Raw genomic sequence first — 13003 nt, forward strand, 5'->3', positions numbered from 1 at the left:
CACCCGGATGTAAGCATTCTGAATGTCTACCACATCTTCACCCAGAGGAACGACAATCTTTTCCACTTGTCTCTCGTGAGAATAAGGCTGAATTTCTGGTGAGTCTTCGGCACAGCTCTCAATCTGGGCAATCAGTAAGTTGGAAATGACTTGCTGCACAGCCTGTTTGAGAAGGCACACACAAAAAGGTCATTATTTGCTTGTTAACACTCCAAAAATGTAAGTTAACATCACAAAGACATCCTGATTTCCTTGAGTGCAACTGAAAGGAGAAGGTCCCTACTACCTAGAGATGAAAAACACAAGACTCTGCACTTCAAGACCTCAAGCAGGACACAAAGAGCCAGCTCTAAGTTCATGAATACAAAAAGCAAGTAACTGGATGTGTGGAGGAGGTTCTTCACCATGAGAGTGGTGAAGACCTGGAATGGGTTGTCCAGGGAGGTGGTTGAGGCCCCGTCCCTGGAGGTGTTTAAGCCCAGGCTGGATGAGGCTCTGGCCAGCCTGATCTAGTTTGGGATGTCCCTGCCCATGGGAGGGGGGTTGGAACTAGATGATCCTTGTGGTCCTTTCCAACCCTGACTGATACTATGGTACTATGAACTGGCCTGCAGGGACAGAGCTCTTCCTGTGGCTTTACCTGTGCCATGAATCACAGAATCATTGTGGTTGGAAGAGTCCCCCAAGATCATCCAGGCAAAGCATTAACCCAGCAATGCAAGATCACCACTAAACCATGTCCCATCGCCACCACATCTCCACAGCTTTGAAAGCCCCCAGGGATGGGGACTCCACCATCACCCTGGGCAGCCCGGCCCAGGCTATGACAACTCTCAAGAGGAAGAAATGTTTCCTTGTGTCCAACCTAAATCTCCCCTGGAACAACTTGAGGCCTTTTCCTCTTGTCCAGTCACTCATTCCTCAGGAGAAGAGACCAAGCCCCACCTGGCTCCAACCTCCCTTCAAGGGAGTCATAGAGACCCAATAGGTTCCCTCTCAACCTCCTTTTCACCAGACTAAACTCCAGTTCCCTCAGCTGCTCCTCATAAGACCTGTTCTCCATACCCTTCACCAGCTTCATTGCCATTCTCTGGACACAGAATTACATAATGAGAAGCAACCTGGAGCCAGATTTGCTTTGACTGAAAACCTCAGCTTTCTGTTTACCCATCATGCTACCAGGCTGCCCAGGGAGGTGGTGGAGTGACTGCCCCTGGAGGTATTCAAGGAACATGTGGCCATGGCACTGCAGGACATGGTTTAATGGCTGTTGTGGAGTTGGGTTGACAGCTGGACTCGATCTTAGAGGTTTTTGCCAATCAAAACAATTTTATGACTCTACTGAGGTTGGGCTACATGACCTTTAAAGGTCCCTTTCAACCTACAGCATTCCAGGATTCTCTATTCTTCTTGGTTCAAGTGTTTGCAAAACCCAGAAGGGATTATTTGCTTTCCAAAAAGCCAGAAAATGAAGAGTCCAGAGCACAGTAAAGACAAGACCTTAGCAACCAACAGACTGTAAGGAGATTCAGGTTTTATGTGGGAGTCTAACAGACTTGAGTCCCCTCCCAGTGGGATTAGAATAGAATTAATGAGGTTAGAAGAGACCTTTGAAATTGAGTCCAACCTATCATCCAACACCATCTAATCAACTAAACCATGGCACCAAGCACCCCACCCAGTCTCTTCCTAAACACTTCCAGTGATGGTGACTCCACCACCTCCCTGGGCAGCACATTCTGATGGCAAATCACTCTTTCTATGAAGAATTTCTTCCTAACATTCAGCCTAAACCTCCCCTGGCACAGCTTGAGACTGTGTCCTCTTGTTCTGGTGCTGGCTGCCTGGGAGAAGAGACCAACCCCCACCTGGCTACAACCTCCCTTCAGGTAGTTGTAGAGAGCAATAAGGTCTCCTCTGATCCTCCTCTTCTCCAGGCTCAGCAACCCCAGCTCCCTCAGCCTCTCCTCACAGGGCTTGCACTCCAAACCCCTCCCCAGCTTTGTTGCCCTTCTCAGGACACGTTCCAGCAAGTCAACATCTTTCTTGACTTGAGGAGCCCAGAACTGGAATTAAACATAGCTTACACTGAATCTTTATGATTCCAGCCATGCAGGAAGACATGACTCACCTTTGTGTCACTGCCTGGAGTGGCACTCAGGGCCAGGATCCTAAATTGGTTGGTGTGTTTGCTTAGCTCACGAACAACCTAAACAGAGCAAAGTTTCCATCAGTATCCTGAAAGGAGATGATTTATATACACAAATTGTGTCATAACCAGCAAACAGAAAAGGCTTCACAAAATACTCTACAAGAACCACCTCTAACTCCAAAGAGTAAGTTGGAAATGTTCCATTTATAACTGCTTTATCCACTCCATCTTGATTAGATTATCCCAGTCCCATTCAGCAGAACAACCCTGGTGAATGACAAGGTGATTTTTCACTTGGTTTAACAAATAAATAGCAAACTAACTCAAAGAAGCTGCCCAAAAGTAAGTTTGAAGAATCCACTCCAAGCAGTAGACCATGGAAGTTGAGTCCCATTAAACCACAGAATGGTTTGGGTTGGAAAGGACCTTTAAAGGTCATCTACTCCAAGATTCCTGCCACAGGCAGGGATGCCTCTCAACTAGACATGGTTGCTCAAGGCCTCATCCAACCTGGCCTTGAACAGGGATGGGGCATCTACAACCTCTCTGGGCAAGCTGTTCCCATTACATCTGAGCAGAGACGACAAGCACCATCAACAGAAGGACTCGATCTTAGAGGTCTCCTCCAACCCAACCAATTCCATGATTCCAACCAGCATTCAGTTGAGTCTCACTGGGAAATGCTCCATCAGCAACTGAGAAAAGGCTGAATATTCCTCAGACTTCCTATGTTCTCCTTTTACAACTCCAATACCAAAATTAGCACAAGGGTTGCTGAACAATCAGGCAGCAAAGATATTGCTTCCCTACTCCATCTTCTCACCAAGCGAGCGCTACCGAAACAGCGATCAGCCACCACGAGCTGCACAGCATTATGAGTACCAGAAAAGCTACAGAGAAGTGAACAGAGACTGAAGGGGAATTCACAGAATCATAGAACTGTTTGGGCTGGAAAAGCCCTCCAAGATGAAGCCCAACCATCAACAAAACACCACCATGGCCACCAAACCATGTCCCCAAGTGCCATGTCCTCATGCTTCTTGAGCACCTCCAGGGATGGTGACTCCACCACCTCCAAGGGCAACCCATGTTCAGTTTGTACAAATAGTTCTACTGAAAGTGATGGGAAGGTAAAGCTGAAACAGACCAAAGCCTGCCAGTGTCACAGCTCCAGGGCTGACAAGGGGTGAGGGGAGAGATTTTTTTTACTGCTGTAGCTGAGAAAATATAGTTCTAGCTCACAGAGTGAGTCACAACAAAGCAGAAGGTTAAAAAAAATAATAGAATCATTGTTATACAGCATTTTGAACTAAAATAACCTAGAACAAGCTCTAAAATGCACCTACTTGACTCTGAAGAAGCCTTAAAAGCAACCAGACAAGTCCTTATCCATTCAGTTTCTCCATTACCTAAACTTTCTTTCAGGGCACCTATTGCACAACAGCTCTTTGCTAATCAAGGAAGAAAACTATTCCACAAAGACATCTTGAATTCATTTTGCTAAAATAAAGGCCACATTTTTTTACCCTGAAACACTAAAAGGAAAAAAACAAGCCCCAAACCAACACCTTGTCTCATTTAGAAGTTACTCTAACAGACCACAAACATACAGAATAGTTTGTGTTGAAAGGAACCTTCAAGATTATCTGGATCCATTCCTCCTGCCATGGGCAGGGACACCTCCCACTAGGCCAGTGTTAAAATTAAGCTATCAAGGTGCAGAAACAAAAAGTGGTGGGAAACCCCACACCAAAGTACAGTTAAAAACACAAACACAGCTGAAAGAAGAGAAATAGGATAGCAGCTTCTGCTATCAACTTGCCTCAGCCAAAACAAAACCCTTTTGGACACTAAAAAAAAGGTTCCCACCTTGCCTTATTGAGTTTTTTTAATACAGGTTTTAATTAAAACCAAGGCACTGAAGATGCAAGGGAGACTAACTAAAAAACTTGGGGCAGAGTGGCTAGAGGGCTGCTTGGTGGAGAAGAACCTGGGGGTGTTACCTGATGGTCAGCTGAAGATGAGCCAGCAGTGTGCCCAGGTGGCCAAGGCAGCCAACAGCATCCTGGCCTGAATCAACAACAGTGTGGGTAGTAGGACCAAGTGCCCTGGTATTAGGCATTGGTGAGGCCACATCTTGAGTCCTCTGTTCAGTTTTGGGCCCCTCACTCCAAGAAGGACATTGAGGTGCTGGAGCAGATCCAGAGAAGGGCAACAAAGCTGATGAAGGGTCTCATGAGGAGCAGCTAAGGTAACTGGGCTTTTTCAGCCTAGAGAAAAGAATGCTGAGGGCAGACCTTCTGACTGTCTGCAACTCCCTAAAGGGAGGCTGGAGCCAGGTAATGATTGGTCTCTTCTCACATGCAGTAAGTGAGAGGAGAAGAGGAAACAGCCTCAAGCTGTGTCAGTGAAGGCTCAGGTTGGATACATGGAAAAATTTCTTCACAGAAAGAGCTGTAAAACCCTGGAACAGGCTGCCCAGGAAGGTGGCAGAGACCCTGTCACTGGAGGGGTTTCAAACTAAGTGGCTAAGCTGTAGTGTTGTGATTGTGAGCTCTAGGCAAGCACTTGCACCTGGTGATTTCAAAGGTCTCTTCCCACCTCAACAGTTCAACGGTTCTGATTCTATGAGTGATCTTTCAAAGCAAAGGAAGGACCATCTCTCTAGAGAAATAATGACAGTAACACTTTATGAAGGACTTACACAATAACTACCCCAAAATCTCTCAACTGCAAGCCAGGAGCAAGGTGACTGCAGCCTTACCTGACAGTAGGCGTGATTTCCAAGGGCTTTGTGGGCTTCATCAACAACCAAACATTTAATCTCCACAGCAGGACAGGTCCCACGAGAAAGATCATTCACCATAATTTGAGGAGTAAGGAAAAAGACTCTCTTGGCAGTCCAGAGGTCCCGCCGATTGAGGGCTTGGGTTCCACCTGCAAATTAAAGAAATATCAGCAAAGCATTCCGCTGAGAACAGCCATGAGAGCAGCAGCAGAAGGCAGGCAGGCAGACTGGAGAGCTGGGCAAAGGGGAAACTCATGAGGTTCAACAAGAATAAGTGTGGAGTGCTGCCCCTCAGTAGGAGCAACTCAGTAGTTGCTCCCTCAGTAGGAGCAATTTCCTGCACTAGCACAGATGAAGGGTTGCCCAGCTGGAAAGCAGCTCCATGAAGAACCACCTGAGAGTCCTGGTGGACAATAAGTAATAGAACAGAATAAACCAGGTTGGAAGAGACCTTCAAGATCATCACATCCAACCTATTACCCAACACCACCTAATCAACTAAACCATGCAACCAATCACCCTATTAAGTCTCCTCCTAAACACCTCCCTGGGCAGCCAATTCCAATGGGCAATCACTCTCTCTGTGTAGAATTTCTTCCTAACTTCCAGCCTAAACCTCCCCTGGCACAGCTTGAGACTGTGTCCTCTTGTTCTGGTGCTGGTTGCCTGGGAGAAGACCTCCAGGCCTCCACCTGTCCACAACCTCCCTTCAGGTAGTTGTAGAGAGTAATAAGGTCTGCCCTGAGCCTCCTCTTCTCCAGGCTAAGCAACCCCAGCTCCCTCAACCTCTCCTCATAGGGCTTGTATCACACAGTATCACCAAGGTTGGAAAAGACCTCAAAGATCATCAAGTCCAACCCGTCACCAAAGACCTCATGACTAAACCATGGCACTGAGTGCCACGTCCAATCTCCTCTTGAACACCTCCAGGGATGGTGACTCCACCACCTCCCTGGGCAGCACATTCCAATGACGAATGACTCTGTGAAGAACTTTCTCCTCACTTTGAGCCTAAACTTCCCCTGGCGCAGCTTGAGACTGTGTCCTCTCATTCTGGTGCTGGTTGCCTGGGAGAAGAGACCAACCTCCTCCCGGCTACAACCACCTCTCAGGTAGTTGTAGAGAACAATGAAGTCACCCCTGAGCCTCCTCTTCTCCAGGCTAAACAACCCCAGCTCCCTCAGCCTCTCCTCATAGGGCTTGTGCTCAAGGCCTTTGACCAGCCTCGTTGCCCCTCACCAACAGCAATGTGCCATTGTGGCCAAGATGGGAAATGGTCTCCTGGGGTGAAGAGCATGTCCAGCAGGTCAAGGGAGATTCTCCTCCACATGTACTGTGCCCTAGAATGGCCGCATCTGGAGTCCTGGGCCCAGTTCAAGAGAGACAGGCAACTACTGGAGAGGGTGCAATGGAGGCTACCAGGATGATGAAGGGCCTGGAACATCTGTCTGATGAGAAAAGGCTGAGAGACCTGGGGCTGTTTAGCCTGGAGATAAAAAGACTGAGAGGAGATCTTACTAATGTTTACAAGTGTCTGAAGGGTGCGTGCCGAGAAGGGGCCAGGCTCTTTTCAACGGTGTCCAGTAACAAGCGGCAACGGAAACAAACCGTAATATAGGAAGCTCCACCTTTACCGTGAGGCTGCGGGAGCCCTGGAGCAGGCTGCCCAGAGAGGTTGTGGAGTCTCTCTCTCTAAAGAGATTCCAAACCCAGCTGGCCATGGTGGGTAGCCCTGCTTTAGCAGAGGCGTTGGACTAGCTGAACTCGATTGTGCTTTCCGCATTGCCTGCTGCGAGGTGCCCCCCGCGCACCCCCCGCCCGGTGCGGGCCCCGGCGCCGCCCTACCTGTCATCTCGGCCATGTGCCCGGCCGGGATGCCCATCACGCTGGCGCAGGCCTCCATCTGCTGAGCTACCAGCGGCTTGGTAGGAGCGAGGAAAAGCACCTTCCCGGAGGGGAACCAGCGATAGAAGTTGTACATGACCACAGCGGCCACGAAGGTTTTGCCCAGGCCGGTGGGCAGGCAGACCAGCGTGTTGGCCATCAGAGCGGCGTGGGCCATGCGCAGCTGGTAGGCTCGCAGCGGGTAGTTGGTGGGGTAGATCCAAATGGAGCCCGCCGCCGCGCAGAAACCCGCCGCCGGGCTCGGGTCCGCCGCCGCCGCCGCTTCCAACAACAGCAGGTCATCGTCTATCTCCTCCTCCTTTAACTCCTCCGCCGCCTTCTCTTCGGCTTTCTTCCTGCCCTTCTCCGCTGCCTTCCCACCCGCCGTCCACCAAGCCTGAGGCAAAGTGCGCTGCCGCCCGCCGCTCATCCTCCCTCAGGGAGCCGCCATGTCGCACAGCGCCCTCCCGCTCGCAACCTACTCGCCCCCGAGCGCGAACTCAACCATCTTCTCGCCGTTTCGTCGCTTAAAAACCCCGCGGCAGCCGGCGGCGAGGAGCGGGCGGGGAGGGGCGGGGGGCGGCGCCGCTCCCCGCCGCCGGCTGCCGCGGGATCGACGGGAAAGTTGGGCGGTACCGGGAGGAGGAGGCGGCGGCGGCGGCGGCAGCTGCAGGCGGGAAAATGGCGGCGGCCACGGCGGGTCCGGCGCAGCCCTGGAGTGCTGAGGAACTGAGGAGTGAAGCGCTGCCCAAGAAGGATATCATTAAATTCCTTCAGGAGCACGCAGCCCAGGCGGTAAGGCCGGTGATTGACGCGTACAAAGGTTTTATGTCCTCCCTTTCCTCCTCCTTACTGGCTTGTCTCTGCAGTTTCTGGCCGAGCACAAGCTTCTGGGGCAGGTGAAGAATGTGGCTAAGACGGCGAATAAGGAGCAGCTGATCGCGGCCTACACGCAGCTCTTCCACACGCAGGTGAGGGGCTGCGGGGCTGGAGGGTTTGGGGCAGGGAGGTTGGGGGACAGGGGGTGCTTGTTGATGGCTGCAGCTTCTCTTTTTCTCCTCAGAGGTTCAAGGGCACAGACGGTGCGGAGAAGGCAGCGGAGAAGGCAAAGCCTGTGAAGGCAGAGGAGGCCAAGGGCAAAGCAGCAAAGCCCGAGGAGGCAGTGGATGAGGTTGGTGTTGTGTTGTTTGAGCCATTGTGTGGGGCAGCCAAATTAAACTGGTCTCAAAAACCTGTTTAGAGCAATTCATCTGGTGTTTGCATCATGACTTGCTATTATCCAGCTTCCATAACTTGAGTTAGTGGTGGGCATCTCTCTCAAAGCTGTGCTTTAGGCTGAGAACTGTGCCACATATTGCCCAAATCTTACAGCCCTGCAGGAGCATGTAGAATCACAGAATTGCTTGAGTTGGAAGAGACATCAAAGAGCATCAAATTCAATCATTGCCCCAACATGTCTATGGCCATTAAACCATGTTCCAAAGCTCCATGTCCACATGTTTCTTGAACACCTCCAGGGATGGTGACTCCACCACTGCTCTGGGCAGCCTGTTCCAATGCATGACCACTCTTGCAGAAAAGAAATTTTGTGAGTATCCAACTCAAACCTCCCCTAGCACAAGTTCAGGCCATTTCCTCTGCTTTGATTACCTGATACTGGGGAGAAGGGACCACCCCCTACCTAGCTCAAACCTCCTTTCAGGGAGCTGTAGAGAACCAGAATATCTCCCCTCAGTCTCCTTTTCTCCAAGCTGAGCAATCCCACTTCCCTCAGCTGCTCCTCACTAGACCAGTTCTCCAGACCCTTCACCAGCTTTGTTGCTCTTTGTGGACGGGCTCTAGCCCCTCAATGACCTCCTTGAAGTGAGGGGCCCAAAACCATGCCATTTATTAACTTTGATTGTGTCCATTCACTGCACCAAACCAAGTGCTCGTTTGATCTTGAAAGTCACTGGTGTGAGACTGGTTAATGCTGCAATCATCTCTATTTTTTTTCCCATGAACCCAGGGGCCACCAAAGTACACAAAATCCATTTTAAAGAAGGGTGATAAAACCAACTTCCCAAAGAAAGGAGACACTGTCCATTGCTGGTATACAGGAAAGCTACAGGATGGAACAGTCTTCGATACCAACGTTCAGACAAGTAAGACCCTATCTAATACTGCCTGGCTTTTGTTACAAGTGCACGTAGAGGAAATTAACTGGACTCATTAAACAAAATTCTGGGAGATGTGTGTGGCAGGAGTCCAGGCAAACTGCTTCTGGAGCTGACTTAGAGGTGTCTCTGCAACCTGATTTCTCCATGAGAGAATGCACAGCAGTATTTTAAGGCTGGCTGGTGTCAAGTGACAACTGCTGCGTCTTGCCAGACCTCAATGTTTGGCATTCTCCAGGCTGGAGAGAATGTGAAACGCAGGGATTTAGTCAGGGCTGAAACTGAAAACAGGAAAGATGGTTCCTGCTTGGGAAACTTCCCTTGTCTCTAGAACTCAAGCACCAACAGTTAGTTTCTCTAAAAAGACAAATTTTGGTGTACTTCTGTAATAAGGCCTTAAAGACAGAGACGCTGGAATGAAAGTGATTGGAAGAAGCTTGGTGTAGTGTATCCCCTGTGGAGATGAATATTTTTAGTGCACAGCACTAAGTTTTCCCCTAAAAAAACATCTGAGAGTGGGCTAAAAATAATATGCTAAGAACAGATATTTATGCAAGGCATGCTCAGAATAGGAACTGTAGGCAGCAGTGCGGGGTGTACTGGTGGGACATTAAAGCAAACGGACATAAAACTCTCTTCCAGGTGCAAAGAAGAAGAAAGCAGCCAAGCCTTTAAGTTTCAAAGTTGGCGTAGGAAAAGTCATCAGAGGTGTAAGTAACTCATTAACAACTCCCTCAGAATGCCCAAAGTTTCCATTCTGCAGGAATTCTGACTGGTGGGGAACAGATTTCGAGCTGCTGCTCTTGGGTACAGAGTTGGAAGCGTCTGCATCTGCAGGTTGTATTTGTCCCTCCAAGATGCACTCACCCATCTGCAGTGACATTCCCCTCCTGAAATAGTGGGTGAAGAAGAGTGGAACAACATCATGCTCCTCAGGAGGAGCTCAGTCTCTTGTGCCTGTCTGTCTAGTGCTTGGCACAGCTGGAGGGTTATCAGGTTGCTGGGGCTCCATCAATCACTGGGTACATTCAGTGTGCTTTAGTCTGTCAGAAGGTTGTTTTCGCTCAGCATCTTGCCATTTGCCTCCTACATAGAATTGGTTTGGTTGAAGAGACCTCCCAGGTCACTGAGTCCAACTGACAGCCTAAGACTGCTGTGGCCACAAAACCATAGTTCATTTCAACCATTAACTCAGACCTGGATGCTGAAACTCCAAATTTTAGCTGCTCTGGTTCACTGAAATGAGTTGCAGTTGGATGCTCTAACACTAATCTCAGAATCACCAAGGTTGGAAGAGACCTCAAAGATCATCAAGTCCAACCTGTCACCGCAGACCTCATGACTAAACCATGGCACCAAGTGCCACATCCAGTCCCCTCTTGAACACCTCCAGGGATGGTGACTCCACCACCTCCCTGGGCAAATGTGCTGGAGCATATCAAGAGAAGGGCAATGAAGCTGGTGAAGGGTCTGAAGAACAGGTCTGGTCAAGAGCAGATGAGGGAACTGGTGTTAGTCTGGAAAAGAGGAGGCTGAGGGAAGACCTTGTGGCTCTCTACAACTCCCTGAAAGGAGGTTGGAGCCATGTGGGGGGTTTGGTCTCTTCTCCCCAATATTAGGTGATAGAACAAGAGGAAATAGCCTGAAATTGCACCAGGGGAGGTTTAGGGTGGATATGAAGAACAATTCCTTTCCTACAAGAGTGGTCAGGCATTGGAATAGGCTGCCCAGGGAGGTGTTTTAAGAAGTGAGTGGACATGGCACTCTGGGACATGGTTTAATGGCTACAGTGGTGTTGGCTTGAAGGTTGGACTCGATGTTCCTTGAGGGCTCTTGCAACCCAAACAATTCTGTGATTCCTCTGCTCCCTCCAGCACCAAGTGTTTCAGCAGAGCTGGTGAGAGCTGTGTGAGGGGGATATCTGGCCAAAGAATAAACAAGTGTTCTTCACATCCTTCTGTTAGAGTGGAAGTCACAGACACTGGTGTGAACTTGGTATGTCTGCGAGATACCAACATAGGTGCACAGCAAGTGAGGTGCTGAACTTTTGTCTTGCTGCTGCTGAGCCTGTGGTGAAGTTGGTGGCTGTGTGCATGAGGTAAGAGTGCAAGGAGGAACTTGTATGGTGTGAGGCCGCTGGATCCCTGGATCAGGCTGCCCAGGATGGTTATGGAGTCTCCTTCTCTGGAGAGATTCCAAACCTAGCTGGACAATTGTGATCCTGGGCAAGCTGCTGTGGATGATTCAGCTTTAGGAGTGGGGTTGGACCGGATGATCTCCAGAGGTCCCTTCCAACCCCACCATGCTGTGTTTGGGTGATCTTCTGATTACTTGACTTAGAAAACAACCCAAACCCATTCCAGCCTCATCTATACTTCTGCTACTGTTGGGAAGAAGGCCCTTATATGTGACAGGATCAGAGCTGGGGACAGTGTCCCTGGGCACATGGTCAGCTCTGCAGAAGCAGCAGTGGGCTTGAGTGTTCCTTCAGCCTGTTTGCTGCCAGGTTTGTGTGGGTGCCAGCTATCTCCTTTGAGCAGCTGGCTTTGGTGAAACTGATAGAGTGCTGAGCCCCATAGCAGCTTTGGGCAGGGCCAGGGACCAGACCTGAAACAGAATCAGTGGTGGAGCATCAGCACTCCTGCAGAGCTCTTTGGGACTGAGGCACTCTGAAGACACAGAAGCAGGTTGCTCTAGGAGGCAGTGTATGCCCCCTCCTGGGAGGTGTTCAGGGCCAGGCTGGATGAGGCCTGGAGCAACCTGGTGTAGCAGGAGATGTCCCTGCCCATGGCAGGGGGTTTGGAACCAGGTAATCTTGATAGTCTCTTCCAACCCAAACTGTTCTGTGATTGTATGAAGCTGACCTTTGTGTTCTGCTGTGGTTGGTTTGAGTTGGGGCTGATTTGTTTTTCAGTGGGATGAAGCCCTCCTCACGATGAGTAAAGGAGAGAAGGCTCAGCTGGAGATTGAACCTGAGTGGGCATATGGCAAGAAGGGGCAGCCTGATGCCAAGTATCCTTTTGCAACTTCTTACTCAACTAGCTTGGACATCCTTGGTGGAATCAAGTGTTCTATGGCCAGGGGTATGATGGTGGGAGCATTTGTCACTCACAGCAGGCTTAGAATACTAACACCTGCAGAGAGAACTCATGGAGAGAAGAACATCCTATTCTCCATCTGCTTCTTCCCACAGCAGTAGTGGGGAATACTATCAGGTATAGTGGAGGTTGGAGGGAAGTTCTGCTCCAGATGTAGAGGCAGAAGGTTGAAATACAGAACTGAGTGATGCTGCAGCATCAAGCAGCCATGTTTCTTTTACCAGAGGAAAGGAACATTCTCACTGAAATCCTATCTCATGGTCATTTCAGTGGCTCCCTGGCCATTCCTTTTCCCTCTGTAGGGCAGCAGGACAGTCTGACCTCCTCCCAGAGGAAGGTCAAAATGGAGACAACTCAGCTGCTTTTAGAGGGATGGGAACAATGAGAACCACAGGATAGGCGGGGTTGGAAGGGATCATCTCACTCCAGCCCCCTGCCATGTGGGACATGGGAACCCATGACAGCTGGTGGCAGACAGCAGCCAAAATGTTGATGTGGTCAGTGAAGTGGAAACCTAGCAGAGGGGGCCCAGAACAGCTGGTAACTCACCTCCCAGTCAGCAATGCCTTGGCTCTGGTAGGGTCTGTGCTTGATGTTAACATTCCTTAATGTATGTCCACAGGATTCCGCCCAATGCAAAGCTTTTCTTTGAGGTAGAACTGGTGGATATTGAGTGAAATCCCCTTTCCTCTGCTGCTGGGGAATCCATTTTAGGATCAAGAAAGCTCCTGACAATGCAGTTCTGCTCTTGTAACTCCAGGAAATAGTTACAACTGTGGCCTTGTCCCCCAACCCAGTCTGTTTGCCCTGCTCCCAACTGCTGTACAGTGACACCACTAAAGAAACTTAGTTTGTATGTGCATGCGAGTTCCTCTCTTGTGTCTCTGCTCACCATCAAACTCCCTTCTCTTACTGTGGGGGAAAA

At 49.8% G+C, this 13003-nt stretch overlaps 2 protein-coding genes across 4 annotated transcripts in view; one reads left to right on the top strand and one right to left on the bottom strand.

The window, feature by feature from the left end:
* The window catches only part of LOC137455732 (Fanconi anemia group M protein-like), a 75592-nt gene extending 68217 nt beyond the window's left edge, over positions 1 to 7375 (bottom strand). For 2 of the 3 annotated variants that reach the window (XM_068166803.1, XM_068166801.1), the window contains exons 1-4: positions 6786 to 7375; positions 4917 to 5089; positions 2132 to 2209; positions 4 to 162 (exon numbers count right to left, since the gene is read on the bottom strand). In XM_068166803.1, the coding sequence (XP_068022904.1) occupies positions 4 to 162; positions 2132 to 2209; positions 4917 to 5089; positions 6786 to 7254 (879 nt within the window). In that variant the 5' untranslated portion in view covers positions 7255 to 7375. The remainder of the gene's footprint in view (positions 1 to 3; positions 163 to 2131; positions 2210 to 4916; positions 5090 to 6785) is intronic. The other variant, XM_068166802.1, reaches the window with a different exon arrangement.
* Positions 7376 to 7452: 77 nt separating this feature from the next.
* On the top strand, positions 7453 to 12938 carry LOC137455734 (peptidyl-prolyl cis-trans isomerase FKBP3-like). Its single transcript, XM_068166807.1, has 7 exons — positions 7453 to 7619; positions 7694 to 7795; positions 7888 to 7995; positions 8833 to 8968; positions 9623 to 9690; positions 11895 to 11992; positions 12701 to 12938. The coding sequence occupies exons 1-7, from the start codon at positions 7506 to 7508 to the stop codon at positions 12753 to 12755; spliced, it is 681 nt and encodes a 226-aa protein (XP_068022908.1). The 5' UTR covers positions 7453 to 7505; the 3' UTR covers positions 12756 to 12938.
* Positions 12939 to 13003: the final 65 nt, after the last annotated feature.

This window comes from Melanerpes formicivorus, unplaced genomic scaffold (genome assembly GCF_026170545.1).
Source record: "Melanerpes formicivorus ecotype bairdi unplaced genomic scaffold, bMelFor1.0.p_v2 SCAF_107, whole genome shotgun sequence".
NCBI classification, from domain to species: domain Eukaryota; kingdom Metazoa; phylum Chordata; class Aves; order Piciformes; family Picidae; genus Melanerpes; species Melanerpes formicivorus.

What these genes read in the sequence shown, in the direction of transcription:
- LOC137455734 (XM_068166807.1), top strand. Translation starts at nt 7,506, where the DNA reads ATGGCGGCGGCCACGGCGGGTCCGGCGCAGCCCTGGAGTGCTGAGGAA. An exon ending in AGGAGCACGCAGCCCAGGCG is followed by an intron (nt 7,620 to 7,693) that starts GTAAGGCCGGTG and finishes TTGTCTCTGCAG; the next exon opens with TTTCTGGCCGAGCACAAGCT. An exon ending in CCGAGGAGGCAGTGGATGAG is followed by an intron (nt 7,996 to 8,832) that starts GTTGGTGTTGTG and finishes CCATGAACCCAG; the next exon opens with GGGCCACCAAAGTACACAAA.